The sequence below is a fragment of the Calonectris borealis genome, chromosome 4 (assembly GCF_964195595.1).
Source record: "Calonectris borealis chromosome 4, bCalBor7.hap1.2, whole genome shotgun sequence".
NCBI lineage: Eukaryota > Metazoa > Chordata > Aves > Procellariiformes > Procellariidae > Calonectris > Calonectris borealis.
Window position 1 is genome coordinate 30626417 of NC_134315.1, and position 22382 is coordinate 30648798.

Consider the following 22382-nt stretch of genomic DNA (forward strand, 5'->3'; position numbering starts at 1 on the left):
CACCAAGATGACTCATGAACTGCATGCAAAATTTGTTCCCTTAAGACACTTCAGAGGCAGTTAGCCCAGGTGGTGAAATATTCTCTGAAGTCACTTAAAATGCAATGACTCCATTAAATGAAATAAAAAGCGAGCATCAGCAGTCTTGCCATCTGTAAGAACAGAGATACCTGACATTCAGAAGCATGTTTTGTAACAACCAACATCAATGTTCAGCCTTAGTCTGGCTCCATCTGAATTCAAAGCAAGTTGAATGGAAGCAAGATCAGCTAGGGAGTTTATTATTTGATGTAAAATATAAACATGTTAACAGGAGAAAATACTGTTTTCTTATGTTACAACCTTAATAACCAACATGAGATTTATCTTACAGTTCTGCAGGTAGTGCAGGGTTTAATTACATGTACATGATTAAAAAGAGCAGATACTCAACTGTACACATACACTGTGTATTGTATGCTTTACTAGAAATTCAGTATTTTTATTGTCCCCAATTGTGTGCCTAATAATTTTACTACCTCTTACTCCATTTAAAAAACTAGCACAAAATATTTAAGTAGTTTTATTATGATTGCATCATTTTGACAAGGTAGAGAGGGACTATATATTTACAAACAGATATACATATTCAAAGCCTCTGAAAAACCAGCCCTTTCCATATTTCTTCCTCTTCTCTTTCTTCTTCCCCCTACCCTACACTCATATTCATACAGCATATGGTGACTTTACTCCTAACGAGTCATGGATAAGTCATGGAGCTTGTGTTAGGTCTTCTTTAACAAAAGCCACTGAAGCTAGAAAGTTGTCTCCAGGAAAAGCACTTGAACCTGTAACATGGCTGCCCTGATGTTGCTCTTGCTGTTAGAATGAGAGTTGAGAGAGGACTAGGAAACAATTTAGTATGTGAACACAATCTGTCTCGGGACATTTGCAAATATGAACACCATTGCAAACACAAAGCTGATGTTTAAGCTCAGCCTCCTTAAGGAATGTATACCTATTAATGAGGTTTTTGGGGAGCGGGGAGAGAGGGTTTGCAAATATTCATTAATTATCTACTGTGGCAAGCAAGATGTTTTGTGAACTGCAAGGTGTCTTCACAAAGGGTTTTCTCCTGTCACTTTGGAACCCCTAAGAGAAGGGTTAGGATTATCTAGAGGATGGAGCACCAACTTCAGCTGGGTACAAGCTGAGGGTTAGGAAGCTGCATGCCAGTCCACCTCTTTCTACAGACCTACTGTGCTATCACAGAAAAGTCACTTACTGTTTAATATTCTTACATGTAGTGAAGTTGCCACCTGCAACAGCCTTCATCAGAAGCATTAGGCTATTAAATTGACCACTGTGAATGGCACACACGAGTTAATTTATTTTACATTGTGCAATACTCCCAGTCTTGATACCAAATGAAGTAGAATTATTAAAGAATTATAGCAACTCTGAGACCATGAATAAAGGGAGTTATGTGCGGTTTCATATTAAATCATTCAGGCAAAGCCAGCAAGCAAGCCTCTTAGGAGGTAAAGAATCATTAGTGTGTAAAAAGGTGTGGGCTTAGCCCAGATGGTCCCATCAGGTGGGCACATTCCTCCTGATAGGTGTTATTTGACCTTGTATGCAAAAGGAGTGTGTTAATCTGAATGTCTTGTGGACAGGTTCAAGCAATGTCTTTGAAGTAATGCACGTTAACTGGAAAGAAATTAAAAGGGTGTCTATCGAGGCTATTTAAATATTAAGTGCCATATTAAATTGAGAAGAAACACCTCAGCAACAGAACTGATGCAACAGGAAAAAGCCCTGGTCTTTTCATTGATCAAAGAGAATACAATATCTAAAAAACTAAGACTAACCCTTGCATTAACAACACAGAAAGTCAGTGACTTTCTGATATGGATACCACAGATGCTGGCCTCTAAGAAACATCCAGTGTCTTTGATAGATAGTGCAGTTTTTTTACACCAGCACTTATCTTACTTCATTATATCTTCTCTTTATATGAGCCCAAGTGGAGAGAAGGAAAATGCAAAAAGATTGCTCTTCTTGCTAGCACTCGTACAAGGGCCAAGAATAAATGCAGCTCTTAAGATGATTATTCATACTTGAGACTGTACAGAGCACAGTTAAAATGGCAAAGAGAGCAATACCTGTATCATCAGCTGATTGACAGCTAACTCTGTGTTTGGTAAAAGAGAATTCTCCTGTGAGAAGTGGAGCTTTTCTAAATTATAGTCATTGATAACTGTGCCACAGATTAAAGTATTACGGTCACTTTCAGACGGGTTAGCAGGTAGAGTGCAAAAGGTTGAGAAATGCGCGATGTGAGTGTAACTCGTCAGGTACATACTGCTATGTGTAGCAGACACATAGTAAATACTGCATCCTTGCCATGTATGAACAAATAAGGATGAACAAAGTTGGGCTTCCCAAATTTACAACCCAACTAGGACTACAAGCCTAAAAGTGGAAATTGGGTTGTAACTAGAGACGTTGGATCACAAGCAAGCAGCTGCAAAAGGAAAAAGACAAAAGCAAAATGTTAAGCTGATTGGAATTTCACAAGATTGACATTATTGTTTAAAGTGCTTGGGTTGATTACATTTTAAAAAATCTAAGTATATAAAAATTAAAACAGAAAACTAATAATATTAACGACATAAGTTATTATACAAATACAGTAACAGACCAACAAAAAAGAAATAAATTAAAACAAACACTGATAAAAGGTACTAGCAAAGAACAGCCATAACTTCTTAAAATTTCTAGTACACATTCAGCTGTAAGACACTGCTCATACTTGTCAGCCACAAGCAGCAAAAAAGAGACGAAACAAGAAGGGTCTGCTGCTGAGAGGCATCAAATCACTGGCAGCTGCAAGTTGTCGGCTCAGGTCCCAAGCACATGATGCTGTAACAGATGGGTGAATGAAATGTAATGTCTGAAGATGAAAGACAGGTTGTGGTAGCACTTTAGGACCCACCATGTAATGTGAATTTCAGTTTCAGCTTAGTTAGGTCTTTAATATCGTTATTAAATCTAATGCAAAGGAAACATCTACTGCTTTATTTTCTTTACTCCAACTGCTAAAGGACAAGACTTTTAAGATGTAATCTACTGCTCTGAGGTAACTGTAAATTATTAAAATAAAATTGACAAGAGCAATTTTGGGACTTAATTTCAACAAGGTGTTCTGCTTCACGGGTATGGTTTCTCCATCACTCCTCTCTTCTGCCTCCCTCTGCTATGTCCCAAAAATAGAAATTACATAAAATCCTGACAGCCTGTTCTGTAAAACATAAAAGTTGAGATCTGAAATCATCCTCCAAGAAAACTGATTCATCAGCACTGCAGTGCTTCATTGGGTTCAGTGGAAAAACAGCACAGGACAAAAATGTTCTTTTTTCTAAGTAAGAACATAGTAATAAGATTTATAAATGGACAACGCATCTCAGCAACAGCGTGTGATACAAGTAGAAAACTTCAGATGTCATGAGCCTAATATACTCAGAACCTGACACCATAAAAATAGTCATTTTAGGGAAGCACAGAATACTATTAGACATCTGTGCTACAATTTTGTTTTCTAGCTGCTGGCTGAAAAGCTTTTATTGTCCTAGATATTTTTCCATTCTTTCATAAGGGACTGGAAATCTATACATAAGCATAAGAGAAAAAGGATTATGTTTTATTTAATCAACTAAAATACTTCACATCATATGATTGTTCCTGTGAGGATCCCAATCCTGCAAAACCCATGGGAATGTGCTTAATTTGACATAGAAGAGAAGTTCTACTGCCTAGACTGGCACTATTCATACAGCTGTGATGGGCAGCTTTTGCTGGACTGAAGTCAAGACATTCAGCACACTGTAGACTGGATATAATCTATAGAATTGTGACTGCAATTTTTTTTTTTTAATCAAAAGAAAATGCTCCTTAGTTTAGCTGGTGTTAGCATAAAGTGAGTATTCCACAATTTTTCAGAGTTGATGTCAGACTGCTGATGTTGGACTGGTGTAATATCAGTGCTGTGATCTTTTCATGGGCTAGCATGAATTTAAAATGTTTTTTCATACTTTATGAAAAGGCTTATTCTAGTAATTTTACTCTCAATAACATACTGCAATTATCTGTATGTTTTACAACCTAGAGCTGTCTTGCAGCTGGAGAAAATAAAAAAGATTATTATCCTGTACTTTAGCATTTAAATATTAATTCATATTATTAACATTAAAAAAATTGATTTTCAGATAAGGCAATTGAAATATGGAAAACATTTCCTAAAATTGAACTGATTTAAAAATTACTTTTATGAAAAATTACTTTTCATATAAACACGAGCCCTAAACATTCAAGTGATACCTTAAGAATATATTTTTTGTTGCTTGTTTTAAAATTGAAGACTGTCCTAAGAATGTTCAGCAGTAAACTGTGAAGTACAGACCTTTGGACCAGCACTGGTTAATGCTGATCTAGAAAGTGCCTTCATTCACAACGAGGAAACCTTATCAATTTTAAAAGGCAAGTGATTATTATATTCTTATATGGAAATTCTGAATGCTTATAAATAAATCCATTAAAGAGGGATTTGCAGGTTTAGCTTTTCAGTGGAAAGGCTCCTGGGCCTCAGTGAGAGTTGAAGTCTCCTGTAAGATGTCCGTCTTGTGTGTTAGAAACAGAACATTTCATTCTAACATCAATAAAAGAACTAGAGCTGTACCCCAATTATGCTTGTCTTGAGCCTGCATACCAGCCTTCATTCATGTGAGTGATCTCCATAGACCACTAGTATTATTCACCTAAGCAAGTACTCTAAGGTTACATTCTACGTCTGTTTTCTTGTATCGGTATAATAACATGATAAATCACAAATAATGTTAGATGAAAAGTCCACTTCTGTTTCTCATTCAGTGTAAAGTGCTACATTTCCTTAGTTTACAAAATGGCCATTGATAAATCCAACTGAACTTCAATTGATGTTACAGTAGAAGCTAGTACTTCATTTTCACCATTATTTAACAAAAGATATTTCACATTCACAGTAGATTACAATGAAAAAAAGTTATTCTCTTTCCTACAGAAGACTAAAATATAAGACTTAACTGCACTTCAAAAGCCATTTCTTGAGATGGAGTGTTGGCCATAAAGTGGCAGGCAGGCTTCTTAAAGAAAGGAAGGACCAAAAGCAACATTGTCTAATAAATACTTAATGAGAGTGAATGAAATACAACAGGTAGAAATAAATTTTGTGAGATGAGAATATTTCCTTGTAAATACTAGAACCAACGGTCAGTCCCCCTGAAGACAAGAGTGGTTTTGCTGTTGACTTCATTGGAATAGGACTTTGGCTACTGAAGTTCAAGAATTGTATAATGGAGTGAAAGTGTCAAACCAAGCAAGGTAGTTACCCAGTGTTACCACCGCCTCAACCTGCTGTTGATCTCTTCTCATACCCTGTTGATACTTTCTTCTACGTTCATTCTTTGCCAAATTCCAGTATGCGAGTTCAGCAATTTTATTAGCCAGTGCATGACTAGTGCCAGCCAAATTCACCCAGTAAAATCACAAACTAAGCCTTTTGCACTAAGCCTTTCGATGTTTTCAAAATCAGACAGTCCAGAGCCCTATCTGTTTCTGTGGTGACCCAAATGCTGTCAAATATGGCCAAAATGTTAGAGATTATATATACATGACAGTGTGTGTAAACTAATGGTTGTTATGTATTATGTTATGTTGCTAAGAAATGGACACTGTCTTGAGAACTGAAAATGGGACCTACAGATATTCAGAAAATTGCAGGATCAAGCCGTGTCTCATGTATTGTACGAACAACACTTATTTAAATGGACTGTGTAATTTCAGTCCTGATGGATACGTTATACATGAGCAGTGTTGCAATCTCTGCAAACTCAATTAAGTAAACAATCTATGATATAATTTTAACAGAAAGATAAGCTCAATCTCTAAAAATGTAATTTATCTCTGTGTCATATGTGTCATCTCGCTCCTTTTATGCCAGTGCTCTGTAAATTCTGAAATCTCACCTCATCTGTACTATCTCATGATAAACAAAGTGACTGGATATACAGAATTACTTAGTTCCACTGTAATTTAAATCCCTCTATGTGAATATTAGGCCTGAGGTTATGCATTGAAGGTTTTTAACAACCCAAAGCTTAAATGATTTTGGAAGAATATCTTTTTTGCAGCAGAGAGTAACGTGTAAAAAAATCCCCTATACAACCATAATTCCAATCATCATAAAACAGATTTTTTTCCTTACACTTAAAATGGGTAAGTATATGTCAGGATGTATTTAAAGAAATGCTTTGTAAATCAACACACCCCAAAGCCATTTAGAAAGTTTTAAACAATTTTGCCCTAAATGCAACACTTCCATATAAAATACTACTCTAGCTGGATTGGGTTTAACAGTTGACATCCAAATCTTATTATTGTAAATGTTAGTCCATATAAATTCCACTAAAATCTGACTGCAATTAACTCTTCAATCAGACTTAAAAACTACAAACAACCCCCCCTCCCCAAAACAAAGTTCTGCGTGTCAAAAATGGATGGTTATAGTCAACATCACATAGACCATTTACTTGGAGACAGGGTGTATCGTTGTTCAACCATACAAGAAGTGGTCTGTGTAAAAGTCAGTTAAGGGGGACTGTCACCTTCTTTTACGTGGAGCATCGTTGTGTGCAATTGTCACAGTTTGCCAAGTCACTCTCTTGACTGATAGAATAAAATATAGCCGGACTCTGAATTTTTTGATATATCAGAGGTCAGACCATAGAATTCTTCAATAGCTTGAGCATCTATTTTCTGCAAAATAAATAAAATTTTTTAATGTGCTGTTAGCTAAAAGAAATACCAAATATGGATTAAATGACTGTATAAATGCAAAAGACAAATTCAGTTATTTGTTTCAGGGTAGCAATTAGCAAATTCTGTTTGCAATTTAAGCAGTGAAAGGGTAATGTTCAGGGGCTAAGCCCTACTGGTCTCATGCATGGAAGTCAATAGGAATGTTTGTCTCAGTGAATCTAACTGAATTAGGCTTTTTCCAATAACAGAGAGACTCCTTGGAATGTAGTAGTGAACACTGTTAAAACACATAAATGTGACCACGTGACCCCATCTTTCTGAAATTTCCAGAAACCCTTTTCAAGACATGCCCCATGCAATGTCCCAGTGCTTACTTTCCTCCGTTGGATTTACTCCCGGGAAATCAGACTCAAGGCCTCAGTTTTGCCAAGGTGCCACAATGACATAAAGACTTTGCTTAGGAATGAACTGCAAAATGCTTAGACAGAATCTATAATAGGTGTGGGCCAGATCCTGCTCTAATTTACATTCAGACAAACCCAGATCGACTACAGAATCCAGACTTTCTTGTAACTTCCCAATTGTTCAAAAATTAAAATTCTACAGCAATGCTAGCTTTACTCAGTCCAATTTTGCCAAGTGATATTGCCAAGGATTGCAACATAGTTCCTGGATATTTTAAGTTTTAATGAATTAAATGGATTTTATTAGATACAGAAAACATTCCACATTAAACCCTTGAATCTGATATTAAAAACATTTGATGTTGCTCTGAAATAAAACAACCCCCTCTGACACTGACAGAGTAAGAACTACAGGAGTAATAATTTTGTTTGCAATCTTACTTCCTAACAGAGTTGAGCTAAATGTCACATCACAACCAAACTGTGGCGTTGCAGACTAGTAATCTATACCCAGATCTGCATCAGAATTTTAACCCCAAATAGAGAAGAGAACAAACACAAAAGTTGTGCTCATGACCTTCAGCATACTGACCTCTACAATGTCATCATCAAACAAGAGCCAAAATCCATGACTTTTCACAATAGTAATATAATGCCCCCGATTCGGTCCACTAGAAAGCAAAACAAAAACACAAACCCCAAAATATTAGAAGATACTGTTGAGTCCATTTTGATAAGTCACATTTCTATATGCAAGCAGAGTGAATTATAACTAAACGTTATGAAGAACATAGTAAACCCACCCCTGGTGGTACAGTAGACATTTACTCCTTTCACCTTTTTACTGACTTGTTGCAAAGACTTCATCAACCGAAAGCTAAATGTGTTGTTTTCACCTGTGCCACAACCATTTGCAAATTAACCTATAGAACACTTAACAATTTGCTCGTGGCAGGCATCAACTGTTGCAAATATTTTAAAAACATTATAAACTAAATTTAAGGGGGGAAATTGTTTGATATCAGCCATGAATATTTAGTAACACACAGTCTTTGAGAAGAGGGAGAACAAGTCGTATTCCTGGAGCCCCAAGGATTTTTCTGTTTGTTTCATATTTGACAACACCCCACATGTGAGAAGCTTTATTAAAGCTATCATTTTCATTGCCTTGACAGGAGACCAATGTGATCTGTTGTAGGGCCTACATGCTAGCAGCGTCTGGCCCTCACAGAGTCCTGGCTCCCAAGCTCTCTAAGTGGGCTGGTGAGGAAGGAGAAAACTCCGTTAATTTAAGCCAGTCTTGTGACTTTTGGAGGCCTGAGACATTATTTTTTAAACAAGTACAGATTTACTATGAGGGAGGGTGGCTAAGAGATTCAGGCCGAGACACAGGCAAGTTGATGTAGCAGCAGGGTTTATGTCCTCCCTCCCACTCTCCCCACATTTTGCCAGGCATCCCTCTGCCCTTGGCAAATGCCTGGCAATAACTTGAGGTATACATGGAAGTATCTTACCTTCCACAGTGAACAACAACAGCTACCAAGTCGTACATCCGATCTAAGTTGACAGCATCGCCAGATGTGTTGAAGAGACGTAACTCCAGAGGAAACACTACACGATAAGACAGCTTAGTATACCTGTGCAGTTGCTCCATATACTTGAACCTCTTGAGGTGTAAGGCAAGAATCATTGGCAGTTTTTTTACTCTCATCCTGTGAAACCATTAGAGTGCATATGATAAAGACCTGACCAGTTCAAAGCCATTCTGTCTTTCCTTAATGAGTAAACGTTTGCATTATAAAAGCACTTTGTAAGTAACAGTAGTCAACTAGCAGTAGCTTCTAGACTACGACAGGTGTAATAGCTTTGAATCTGACTGTAGGTTCTCTGGCCCGCACAGAGAATGCAGTTGGAGTGTAAGGCTTCTAGGTATCTAAACACAATAAATATCAAGGAGGAGGTTTGTCACAGCCCAGGAGGGACATGGTGAAATAGCCTGCTCTTTGCTTACCTTTTCTGTGCCTCTTGTTTACTGCAGCAAGTTTCACAGTAGTATTTCTGTTCACTACATAACGTTTCTGTGTTACTGAAGTCTCTGTAAATAAATATAATTATCAGTTCTTAAAGGATCTTAACACTTTTGCCCCACTTGGGCTGATGAACTGGAACCCTAAAAAGATACACAAGATGAAATCCTCTCTCCACTGAGTCCACTGAGTTCTAAAACATCTAAAGCAACTGTTCGGGGGTTTGCAAAAGGACTTAAGGTATCTGGCTACTATGACAGCCCTGTATTAGGAGCTAAGGCCCTCCATACGGTACAGGTGGAAGGTCAGGTATCTCAAAATGGGACTTATATCCTGGTCTCTTACAAGTCAAGGGGCTGCCTAGTCATCAATCCATCCAGTCCCTTTTTAAAATATTTGCAGAATGGAACATCTTCAAGTGCACTTCTATCATCCCCAAATAGCTCACATTTTATAATGTTCTGTAAGATACCTTTGAATCCTCTTACACAGAAGAAATAAATTGAACTCAGTTTTCTGCATCCTCTAACCTCTTGAACTGTCATCCAGAAGTTATTTGATTATACCTTCTTGTTGTGTAAAAAGGAAAGTGTCAGCTAGTATAGAAGATTTTGTAAGTCCTGGTCGAGTAAATACACTTTGAAACATTTCTGGACTGAGCTTTTGAAGCGAGAGAGACAGAGGAAGGCTGGTTTGATAGTGTCTTTCAGTTCACAGAGAAGATTTGTTGGAAGTCGCAGTGCTGAAATGCTTTGGAGCAGAATTTTAGGTACAAAAAAAAACTTAACTGTAAAAAAAGACAGTAATTTTTTGTCACCTCTAGTGTTACATTGCAGCTGAGCAGGTGTTTTGAGAACTGTAAATGCAGACAAAGGCACCTATCTTCCACTTTAAGCACCCAGGTTTTCTTGTGACATTGGGCCTTAAATAGATATCTGAAGTACAGAACTGTCCCGTTGATTGCACCTACGTTGTACCTAATAGACTTCTGAACTCCAGACAAATTCAGACCCATTCAGACCCAATAAACTCCATTCTACCATTGCAGTTCATACACACGGAGGCTGAAGCTGCACTGTCTGCAAGTTCAGCCTGCTCCCAGAGTAGGCAGCACCAGAATCATCTTACAAAGGCAAAGGGAGGACTCTGGATAATTATTTCTTCCTGGCATCATACCACCACAGGGGTAGATGGGAGAACTGAAGACTATATAGATTGCCAGGACATAGGTATGAGAAGTTACTTACATAACTTCATAAAAGGGGATGATTTTCCATTTTCCAGTTTTAAGTTCTTTAAGGTTGACAGAGCGTAACAGAGAGGCATTTCATATGACTGAATAATATTTATACTAACTGAGAATGCTTTTACTAGATTTTTTTCTTTATATGGTCTTAAACAATTTGATCAGAAAGTGCTGAAATTTAGAACAAAATACATCTCTTGAAAGATAAGTTGCAAGAAAACTTTGATCATAATTTTTACCTAAAAGAAAAACAAAGCATGATCACTGGAAAGGATTTGCTTCAGTGGTAAACATTGACCTCGAATATATGATTTCACATTTGAATTTAAAGACAAAATGAGCTGAATTCAGCCAATTCCTCTGAAAAACATGGTAACCTTTCAGGGAATCGTAAGTGAAGACATGAAACTTCAGAAAAGATTTGAGACAGATTATATGTGTGGGGAACATAATGCTGCAAGATTCAGTAGAACGTGCTTGTGTAAGTTTTAGGTCTTCTGTTAAGGAAAGAGTCTGATGTTTATTTTCAAAGCCGAAAGTCTCAATTTAAAAAAAAAAACAAACAAACTTGTGGAATTTATTAGTTTCCTTCCCACCTCAAAGTGAAGCAATGGAAATAATATTTTTCTAACATAAAGAAACATGTACAGATGGTAGAAATTTGATAGAATTTTTCTGTGCCAAGCCTCCCATGAAAATGATTTAACCTCAGAGTTTCTGAATTCCTTTTGAAATGTATTAATTATTCTGAAACCAATACTATCTAAGATTTTAAATGATAAGTTGACTGCTATGGGAATTACATCTGTGAAAGCCAGAGAAATATGCAAACACTTGATAAGCTGAGGGACATTCCCTTACATGTCCCTTAGCATTTGTTCTTTTGTTCCTTTGTCTTCTACTTCCACCTGACAGGCTGTTACCCTATTCTACCAAAGCAGGTGAGGCATAGTTATGGAATTTAGAGGCACTACTAATTCACTTGTTCAGCACATATTAATTCCTTTTTCTGTATCAGGAACAAAACTGGTGGCATATTTATAAGCAATAAGTCTTTCCTTGGGGGAAGGGAGGTATGCAGGTGAGAATTAGATGCTTTGGCTGCCCTTTACAACTGCAACTTCAGTAGCTGTTTCATCAATCGACAATTTTCAGCGTGGCACTTCTAATAGACGTTGAACGGTTAAAAACAACATAGTGTTGACTGGAGTTCACGCAAAGTTTGCATGTAGAGAACTACAGGCTTGAGGAACTTTTCTCTATAGCTGCAGAGCTAGTTTCAAGACATTTCTAACTCTTTCCTATTCCATTAACAGGCCAATCTGTATCCTGTTTATATGGTATTTTAACAAGAGAAAAGAATTTTTAAATACACCCGCTCAAGATATACTGATTTATAATTGACCTCATGTGCTTCCACAGTCCATCTCTCTACAGCCTCTATGGTACTGTGTGAAAGATGCTTTCTATTGTTTATATGCATAAATAATAAAAATTTTCTATTTTAAGAGATGAGAGAATTCTTAGTGGGATAAAAAAGCACAGGCAGACTAGTTAAAAGTCAGGATCAAATGGACTGATAAACTTTGCAACTCCTAGAGGAAATAAAAATAATGAATATGTACTATATTTGTTATTAGACTTCTGTTGCTTCAGCCCGATAGTCTACTCTGTAGAGTTAGACTATGCCAGAGGCTTGTATTCTTTGGACCTCTTATATACACAAGGACTTTTTAAACCTGACAAGCTACAGAAATGACTAAAAAAGAACATTGATCTGTAGTGGCAAAGAAATTAATTCTACTTAAATGTTATCTTGCACAACTTTTCTTTAATTTACCTTTTCAATGCAGTAGCACTTAAAGTTGTAAAGACACAGCAAAGTAGTTGTTCAAAAAAAGGAAACAGCAAAGTTTCCAAAAAGAGTAATAACTTGGCCATTCCTATCAACAGAAACCACAAAAGCACTTACACTTTGTTTAATAATCCATAACACCATAGAGCAATGAGAGGAAATCCATATTCTAACTGAATATATGTTTTCTAAATAGAGGTAGATGTGCTGCTAGTGTAAAAGACAAACAGAATAGATGATAAATGATGACTCTCTTCTGGTTTAATCTGTAAATAGCAACCGGCACCTCCCACTCCAAGAAAAAAAAAAGTGATATTTTGCTTCCCTTTATTTCTAAAAGGAACAAGGGGTGGACTTCAAAATGCATGTCATGCTGTTGGAGTAAAGGCAGATACTATACTAGGGTGTATAAACAAACTTTTAGGGCATCCATTCTTCTCAGGATTGTGTAGATCTCTGCTGGAATATTGTGCCTAATTTTAGGCAACTGCACTTCAAGAAAGATAGAATTCAAGAAACAGGTTCAATTGGAGAGAAGGCCGAAGAGTAATGAACATCAGGAGAGATCTAGAGAAGATAGCCTGTGAAGGAAAGGTCAAATGACCTTAGGCTGTTTACCTTAAAAAGAAAGTGATGACATTCTTCCTGTATGTAAAAGGCTGCTGCTAAAAGGAAGGGGAGCAACCCCTGGTTTATGTCCAGAGTACACAGGGCAAGAAGATATGGGCTTGAACTGAAACAAGGAAGATTCATGTTACACAGTGGGAAAAATAAGAACAGGAAGGACTGGGATAGGCAATCGAGGTACTCTGCTAAAAGATCTCTTGGAACAGGTTAGACAAGCATCCTGTCTGAGGTGGAGATAGGGGCTAACCTCCTGAGGTCCCTTTCAACTCCATCATTCACCTGTTGGTTACAGTAGTACAGATGCAGTTCTTCCACATCATAAGCTACAGCCACTGGCTGTTCAGTAATAGAAATGCTATTGGTACTTTTACTGAAGTACTCTGTGCCTTTGCATAAAATGGCCTTTCCAAACAAAACATTCCAGGAAGCTTAATAACTAACAAATTAAATAAAAAATTGGAGAAAGCTGAAGGACAGATGGTAACTTATGTACAGCAGCAGTTTCTAACAAGTTCACCAGACTAAGCTGTAAGAAGAAGTCAGTGCTCAGTCTCCAGTAACTGTACATCATAGAACCAAATAACAACTCAGGTTAGAAAGGATCTCAGAAGATGCACACTTCAGCCTCCTTGCATGTCAGTGATATTTCAAACTGACTTTGAACACCATAGGGAAAGGTAAGTAATGCTGAAAAAAACAAGTTCAAAGTAGTGGCTACAGTGAAGAACTTAAAAGTGTGCAAACAAAAGCCTGTAGTACCAATACTGATTCAATTATCGGTGACCATGAACAGACAAAGGGACAACGGGAAAAAAAAAGAAAATAATGCACTCCTTTCCAAAGCTGCTCTTCAGTTTGCTCACCTTTTAAAATGAGGCTACTTACTGCAGTGTGGATTACTTGAGGGCTAAGGACTGCTACAGTATCCTACAGGAGACTGAATAGAAGTTGAGAAGGAAAAAACTTACTGGACCTAGCACTTTAAAATGTAACAGAAGTTACTTAGTACAGTTGTGGTATCCACAGAGAAATCACTGCTTTCTGACCCAGAAGTGGTTAATACCTCATATGCTTTCTCTTTCTGTAACTCCCAGCTTGAGGTGAGATGCCAGGCAACCCTTCCTAGGCATTCCAGAATAACTGTTAAATGCAATTTCAAACTTGGTAGCAATTTTGGAGCTTGAAAGAGTAATTTGACCAATCGATAATCATTACCTTAGAGCAGCAACATATTGTCTTAAATTTAGATATTGGTTTATTGTATCAATGCCAAAACTCTGGATATTTTAAATCTCTCAGAATAATCATCCATGCGAGTCTGAAAATTATTTTGATCTCTGAAGTATTTGTTTAATAGTTAAGAGTGTACTAGGAGCAGAACTGAAACTTGGAATAAAAGACTTCTCCCCATAATTTTAGGATAAGACATAGAATAAGAAACTTATATGGCAGAAAAGTAGACTTTTGAAATCTTTTGCTCTCTAGGGACACTTGCACTCATTCTGCAAAGCACACACTTAACTTTTAATATGCACATAAGTCGTAATCAACAAAGCACTTGAGTATGAGCTTAAAGATAAGCACACTTAAATCCCTTTGAAGCCAATTATTATTCTGCAGCAATTCTTCCGCATGACAAGGCAATCAATTATTTTCCCCAAAAGATTTTTTTTTTTCTCTTTCAAACACATACGTTGAAAGAGAAAGCGAGTAAAACAAAATACATTAATGTATATTTTGTCATTAGAGGAAACATCCAGTTTACAGTCTTTTTCTTCTGCTTAGGAAAAGCTCAAACCCCAATGTTATTCCACTTCTCTTTTCTGTACCTACTAGACTTGGAAAATTTAGCGAAGTCAGACAGAAATATCTGCCAAAGAGATGCATTCATTTACCTTAGACAGTGTGTAATTGATGTGTTCTGCTCCACATCAACAGAAAGGTCAAGAAAATCTTCATCTTTGCTACTAACCTGTCGCAAAAAATATACATGTAAAACAGAGACTTAGTAAAATGTCATACATTTAAATGCTGTTTATATTTATGTGCAAATGCTCAAGATAGAGCATTTTTTGCAGAAATAAATGACACAAAATAATTCATTTCAATGCTTGTAAATTTTTTTTCTAGTTCAGCGTGACTATATTATTAGTAACTCTACCAATGCAGCTTTCATATAATTTACCTTCTGTCGGTTCCACTTATCCAAACCCACCAAGCACGGGCCAGTGACCCCAGCCTACTGTTCATTAAAGGGGGACCATTCTCCCCTATATTAGCTGTGACTGGTGCATTACATATGTTCCCTTGTTATGCAACACAGCCTAGTTTCTTTTTTTACTGGAATTTTATTTACCCTTTGTATAAAATATTACACTATATAATCACAGTTTGTGCCCTACATAATTATTTCCACTATTAAGGATGGACTGAAGATATTTTCCAAATAAGCATCTGTCAAGAAATGTCATATTTAACCATGTTATGTTTTCTCTCCAGTGAGCATTCAAAAGGCTGGCTTTATATTTCTGGTTGACACAGCTGCATTTCCCCATTGAATATTGTTCCTGGTCAATAATTTTGATTAAAAAATTAAAAGATTAAAGGTAAAAATGGCCAAGTGATAATATTTTGCAAAATAATTTTCTTTTTGCCAATGTTTTTTTAGATGGAACAAGAGGAGAAAAATTCTAATAAATAGTTTTTATTTAAAAAAAGTAACTCCCAACATTTTCTGAATGACAGATCTTGATTTTTGCCCTGAAAATGATTTTTCACTTTGAGTGTTTAACCTTGAAGTAATGTAAAAAAAAAAATCATCCAAACGGATAATTGTTGTAATACTTCAGCTGAGTCAAAAAGACTGTGGAATTACGTATGGCACATGAATTTAGTCATATGCATAACAACCAATTCTGTTTAAAAATGTTGCTTGAACACTCCATATTTTGCCTCCTATGACTGCATTTCCTTAGAATAACTGAATCAGATGATAGGATAGTGAAGTTCAAATCAAGAACTTGAGTGAGGGGTTGAATCCATTGTTCTGACGCAAGGCCCTCATGCTCAAATTTCTGCAATTCTACGGAAAGTTAGGTACTACTTTCAGCTCGTCTTTATGCGTTATGTCAGGGATCCTATAAATGTGGTCAATGCAGCCCATATCACTCCTGAATCCAGAGGAGCACCTTTAGCAGGATGAATTTTGACATTATCAAAGATGTACAGAGGCATAAAGCACACCCAATTGAAATGAACAGCAGCTCTTCAAACAAAAATCCTCCGAGACATAATTCGACCCACAGGGGACAGGAAACCACAAAACTGGCAGCAATCAACTGCAGTATAAACACACAGCTAGAATTTGAAAGATAGAGCAACAAAGCTTCAGAGAACATTGTGTCTCTATGGCTGAAACTCGACTTCTGTCAGACACACTGCATATCAAGAAAGAGCTTAAATACTTGGAAAAATCTTTGGCAAGTATAGTGTTTCATCTGAATACCACAAAGAAGCTAGGAATTTTGTTATTGATTTCAGTGCATCAAATGTTTACTGAAAGGGGAAGATGAGCTAGTTGGAGCTAGAATAATACAGAACAAAACTAAAGGTAGCTGGAAAAGCAGATTCAAACTGCACTCTTTGTAAGTGAGAATAAGAACTGCTGGAATCTGAATGATTCTTCATGCACTACATATGCATATTTTAGCAAAGGAACACCTTTTAATCCATTTTACTATTTCCCAAAAATTTCAAGATACAATAATACAAGAAAAACAAACTGGAAAAGTATCCTGAGTAGTATACAGTATTTCTGCATTTACAGGAAGCTACAGACAAGCCTTCGTACAGCAGCAATACCTAGCATTATTTTTTCCAAAAAGCTTGGTCACTTTGAATTACAAATAGGGTATTGTGCAGTTTTGATGTCACCCAAGGACACATCCTGACTTCAGTACAGTTTGTCTGAGTAAACGCTGGATACTAATTTAGAATTAGGCCACAACTGTTTAAAGAAGCTTGTCAGTTAAAAAATAATTCTACCCTTTCACTTATTTTAACTTGCTATTATTACTCGGGGTTTTGTAATTGAAATAGATTAAAGAATTAATTTTCAATATCTCTCTCATGTTTTGACTTATACAAGCTTGTTCCAGGCTTGGTCCAACCCCCTCTTCATGTTGACTATCACTGTATCTCTTTTTCCCCGCCTCTCTGATCCAAATCCCTGGAGAAGTCATATTTTCTTGGAGTACAGAGCTATTCTTTGTGATTAGAAATATCAGAATATGTTCTCTTACACATCTGGTAGGACCTGAGTAGGGTTTATCTCACCTAACTTCAGCTGTCTAAAGTTAGGTATTTAACCTCAGCTTGCTGTCTGAAGATACCTTCTCTGGGCACCTTCTCCCATCTTAATGCAGATAATCTAAAGTTGCATTTTCTTTACAGGAAGTCCTTGATAGCAGTACTGGTCTGAGTTAAAAACGCATGATTCTTAGGCCATATCATTTTGCTGGCCCAGTTCACAGCATTGCTGCACCAACAATTGCAACAGCTCAGTAACACCATGGAGCCAGGACAAGCTGTATGGAGCAGAATACCTGACACTGCTAAAAACTTTCTGTTTCATGAAACAGCCTAGAGACAGATGGAGAGAGGTTCCTGCAGGAGCTCCTTTGCAATCTCCATCATCTACAGAAGGAGCTGAGAAAACTAGTTCATTCTTGACACCTACCTTTTACAAAGCAAAGGTTAGGTGAGGTTAATTCCAATCTTTTCGGAAAGTCAGTGTCACTGTTCTCCCCAAAACAGACTTTTTTCCTGTTTGTGTTACTCTTTCACATAGCAACCTCACAGAGAGAAACATTTTTTCTTAATATTTCTTTTCCCTTTAAGTAGGAGCATGTGATTGAAAACCACAGAAGTCAATAGGAGACTTGCAATCAGGTTTCCTAACTAAAACTAATTTTTACTCATATTTCAAACATAAGAGACTTCAAACTGACAGCATCCTCTAGAAAATATTAGGGAGATAAAAGAAAACATACGGTTTGTTAATAACAAACCCTCTGTATGGCAGTCACATTCTTAGGATTGAATTAACACAAATTCATCTTAACATTTCACTTATTCATGGAATAATAATGTGAATACCTTCTCCCAAAGTTACAGTAATAAGGAAGGGTATTGATTAACTAGCAAAGATTTTAACCGTAGAGATATGTATTAGGACAGCAAGACTTGGCATAGGTTAGCCAAGTAATGCTTAGAAAAATAAATTTTTAGAAAAGAATATACTCACTTCAAGAAGTAAAGTCTACAGGAATATCCACAATTCTCAGATGTCTGAAAAGATTCATATATTTATATATATAAAACGTATCTATCTATTAATGGGCAACAACCAAAAAAAAAAAATCTATCCCAATGCTTACGGTTTCACAGTTCAAACATCTAGTTTCGTTAGTCAGTGTTCCCTGAAAAATCTCATGCACCCAGGTGAGTTCTTGTTTATTGTTCTCTTCAGCTTCATTCATGTTGCCATTTTTCAGTTTCCCATTTTGTTTTTCCTGTTTCTTCTCCTCCTGCAAAATGTCTGCGATGGTGTTGAGCAGGTAATTTAAAAACTCATGTGCATCCTGCTGCATGTAGTTGTCAAAGAGATCTGTGAGGAAGAGAGTCGAGATTTCTAAAGCTGAATATATCCTTTCCTTCAAGAAAGCAAACTAAATTCATTATTTCTTTCCAAACACGTGTACCGGCCCTTGCTGAGCAAAGTATTTAGAATCATGCCAAAGAGCAGTTTTGCAGTCACACTGGCTTCAGTAAAGCTACTTTGGGGGAAGGCTTCATCCCACCTAATTTTAGCTGTCTGAAAGGTTACGCTCTTCTTTGGAGTTGGTTGTGTAGGCTCCCACTACAGTCAATGAAGAAAGCAAGAGGGTGACTCATCCTAAATTAATTCCTTAGACTAGATGCCTAACTTTAGGCAACACTGACTCCCACCCATATATTCCAAGTCCCTCAGACATTTAGCAACATCACAGAGTTTGGAGAGTAAGACACATGGCTGGGGAAACTGAAGACATTGGGTGCTGACACATGCTAGTGTACTGTGTCTGGCTGGGGTGGAGTTACCTTTCCTCACAGCAGCCCATACAGTGCTGTGCTTTGTGGCTAGAACGGTGTTGATAACGCACCAATGTTTCGGGTATTGCTGAGCAGTGCTCACACAGCATCAAGGCTGTCTCTCCAATGCCACACACACCCCCCACTCCCCCACCCCACCCCCCGCAAAAGGCTGGTAGGCTGGGGGTGGGCAAGAGGTTGGGAGGGGACATAGCTGGGACAGCTGACTCAAACTGACCAAAGGGATATTCCATGACATGTGACTTTGTGTTCAGCAATAAAAACTAAGAGAAAGGAGGGGCGAGGGGGGCATTCATTATTAAGGCATTTGTCTTCCGAAGCAACTCCTGCACATACCAAGGCCCTGCTTCCCAGGGAGCAGCTGGAAATCACCTGCTGATGGGAGGTAGAGAATAAGTCTCCTTTGGTTTTGCTTTGCTTCCCCATGTGGCGTTTGTTTTTTTTTATTAAACTGCCTTTATCTCAACACACAGGTTTTTTTCATCTTATTTTCTCTCCATGTCCTGCTGAGGAGGGGAGTGAGATACAGGTGGGCACCTGGCAGCCAGCCAAGGCTAACCCACCACAAATAGTAATAATAACACATCTAACAAAGCTAATTTTTCACACACAAGTCTGATGAGCAGAGACTTCTCCTCTTCAATAAGAAATGCATGCAGGAGGAGGGCAGAATATCTCAGTAGTGATTTAGTAGAGACTTCTCCAGTGAAGGCTTAATTTGCCCACCATGTTGAAGAAAAAAGAATCTGTGTTCCCAAGAAATGTGTTTTTTTATCCCCCTGCTCCTGAAAAAGCTCACATGTATTTCCTCAGAAAATATTGCACAGATCCTTCGGCTTTTCAGTGTCTAGCCTGGACACACAGAGTCTGGCCCTAATTTTAAAAAGCTGAAAACATAAGATCCAGTCCCTAAAAGTGATCCCCAACGGTGTGGGGGCATTTATCACTAGTTGACTCAGAGCTAACTTCCTCACATTTTCAAACACTTGCTCTGGAATAAACAGTCTGCCCATTTATATGCTGTCACCAGCAAGCAATTTCTTCCAGGTGTTTGACTCGTACTTTGTCTCTTCATTCAAAGCTCCCCTGTTTCTAAGCATACCACCCACATTGATATGAATCCAGGCCAAAATGGAGCTGTGTGGCAGGCTTCCTTATTTCAAGATGTTCCTCATATCCCTTAGACAGAACTACTATAAGGTTAGGCATATGCTGTTGCCAACCTAATGCTCAAAAAGGGCCTGATGCTTCACAAAGTAAGACTGTGCCCACCACTTCTAAGAACAAGAGCAGCAGTTGAACACCCCCACATACATACAGTTACTTATTCTCCAGGGTGTTTTGGACTAGTTTGCTACTAGTGCCTGTAGCACTCCTAGGTCACACAGTTTCTATACTGCCAACTGCCCTCAATGTTTCTCTCTGCCATACTCCACAAAAAAAAATTAAATTACAGCAGAGTATCACCCTATTCCCAGCCCTAGCTCACTGTACAGTGCGGTCTGTTCCACCATGCTGTAAAAACATCATTAATTCATGCACCTCTGGGAACTTACGAAACCTGGTATGGTTATTTCAAGCATAATATCATGTACACAGATACTAAAATATTAATATCTGAAGACGAAAAAGTACTAAAAGCAATTTACAAATCTAACCTGAACATCTGATTAATATGATCACATCGCCCAATATTTATTTATACTTTCCTGATCGATGTATGAATGTCTTAGAGGATTCCAGTTTTACACTTACCGTTCTCTTTTCGTAACCTTGATATGAACTTCTTTGGTGGAATAACTCCAACTTTCTTCTTCTGAGTAGCAATACTGTGAAAAAGATCTGCCAGGCAAGTCAAGAGATTTTCCTTCTTTTTCTGTTGGGCCTTGTATGATAATACATTTTCCCGAAATGGCCGGCAAAAATACAATGCCTGCAGCACGGAGTTACAGTAGCAGGTGTTCCCAAACTGCCATGTAAAATTAAAAACAATCTTAATCCCTGTGCATCGCAATAAAACTAGTTGCTTCATTCAACTTCTGGCTTCTGTGCCCCTGTCACATACCAGCCATTTTGCCATGCAGCTGCTGTAGGAATATATTTCCACACCCACCCCTGACACTTCACAGGAAAAAACTATGGTGTTCTAAATTAACTAGGGTACAAAGTATAAGTTTCCACTTGCAAGAGATATTTGTATTGTAGTGGATCTTGTTAAGCTTGTTTCCATATATTGATATATTCTTGCTGGGCTCTATTTTACTGCTCAGTAACAAAATGGCTAAAGTTTTCAATAGAAAGAATTACTATATCTGTTTTATTCATATGGGAACAAACAAGAGATTAAACAACCTTCTCAATCATTCTCTCCTTAGTCAGATAAAAAAGCTCCTCCTAAGAGAGTCCCCCATGCAGACTGCTGTACCTAAGCTTGTACATACTTCCATCACTTCCTCCCTCATGTTTTATAGCTAAAAAAAAGTTCTAACTTTATTGAAGTGTAAGTTCTAATCACTGGAAACATTCATAGAACAGTAAACTCTTTTCTCCGGGGGCGTATGAAGCTATCTTCAAACATCTGATACAGCTTTGCAACCCACTTTGCCTAAAATTGGAATGTGAGCAGCACTTTTTCCAAAAAAGACAATCCTACCTTATAACAGGATTGGGGGAGAAAAAAAAAAAAAAAGAAGAAGAAACCAAAGTTCAAGTAACATCAAGCCATAGTTCTGTATATGGTTTGCCTACTGAAAATGGTACTTACATTGACCAATCCAAAGTAGTGTTCATTGATTGGAAACTGCTCTGGGCCAATGTCTTTTTCCAGAGCAGAGGCATTGGTGCCCTATAAAAAAAGAGGGAAGAAATTATTTAGAATATTAAGATTCTAAAATAAAGTTATGAACAGCATCAAGACAGAAACTCATTTTTTTCCTTTCAGCTACAATTAGCCAAGCTAACTCTGCCTTACTAATGGGCAAGCACGACAGTCACATGAGCCAATAAAAATATTTGCAGTTCTGAGGCTGACCTGGGCACTCTAGTAGTGGCTGGTTAGAAGTGAACAGGTCACAACAACAGCGGCTCTCCCCACACCCACCTCCCCCTTATTTGTCCTGTGTACGTGAACAGCTGGATGCCGTTACCCTCTTGCCTCATGAAGATACTTGTTGATCTTAAGCAAAACTTTTAAAGCTATCTTGGATAAACCAGTTCCTAGATGTAAGGCAGGTTTT

The 22382-nt window shown here is 37.6% G+C and overlaps 1 protein-coding gene across 2 annotated transcripts in view; it reads right to left on the reverse strand.

The window, feature by feature from the left end:
- Positions 1-3053: 3053 nt before the first annotated feature.
- The window catches only part of USP46 (ubiquitin specific peptidase 46), a 31566-nt gene continuing 12237 nt past the window's right edge, over positions 3054-22382 (reverse strand). The window contains exons 2-9 of one of the 2 annotated variants that reach the window (XM_075149079.1): positions 21911-21991; positions 20902-21115; positions 18432-18661; positions 14889-14965; positions 9250-9333; positions 8753-8950; positions 7831-7909; positions 3054-6831 (exon numbers count right to left, since the gene is read on the reverse strand). In XM_075149079.1, the coding sequence (XP_075005180.1) occupies positions 6730-6831; positions 7831-7909; positions 8753-8950; positions 9250-9333; positions 14889-14965; positions 18432-18661; positions 20902-21115; positions 21911-21991 (1065 nt within the window). In that variant the 3' untranslated portion in view covers positions 3054-6729. The remainder of the gene's footprint in view (positions 6832-7830; positions 7910-8752; positions 8951-9249; positions 9334-14888; positions 14966-18431; positions 18662-20901; positions 21116-21910; positions 21992-22382) is intronic. The other variant, XM_075149078.1, reaches the window with a different exon arrangement.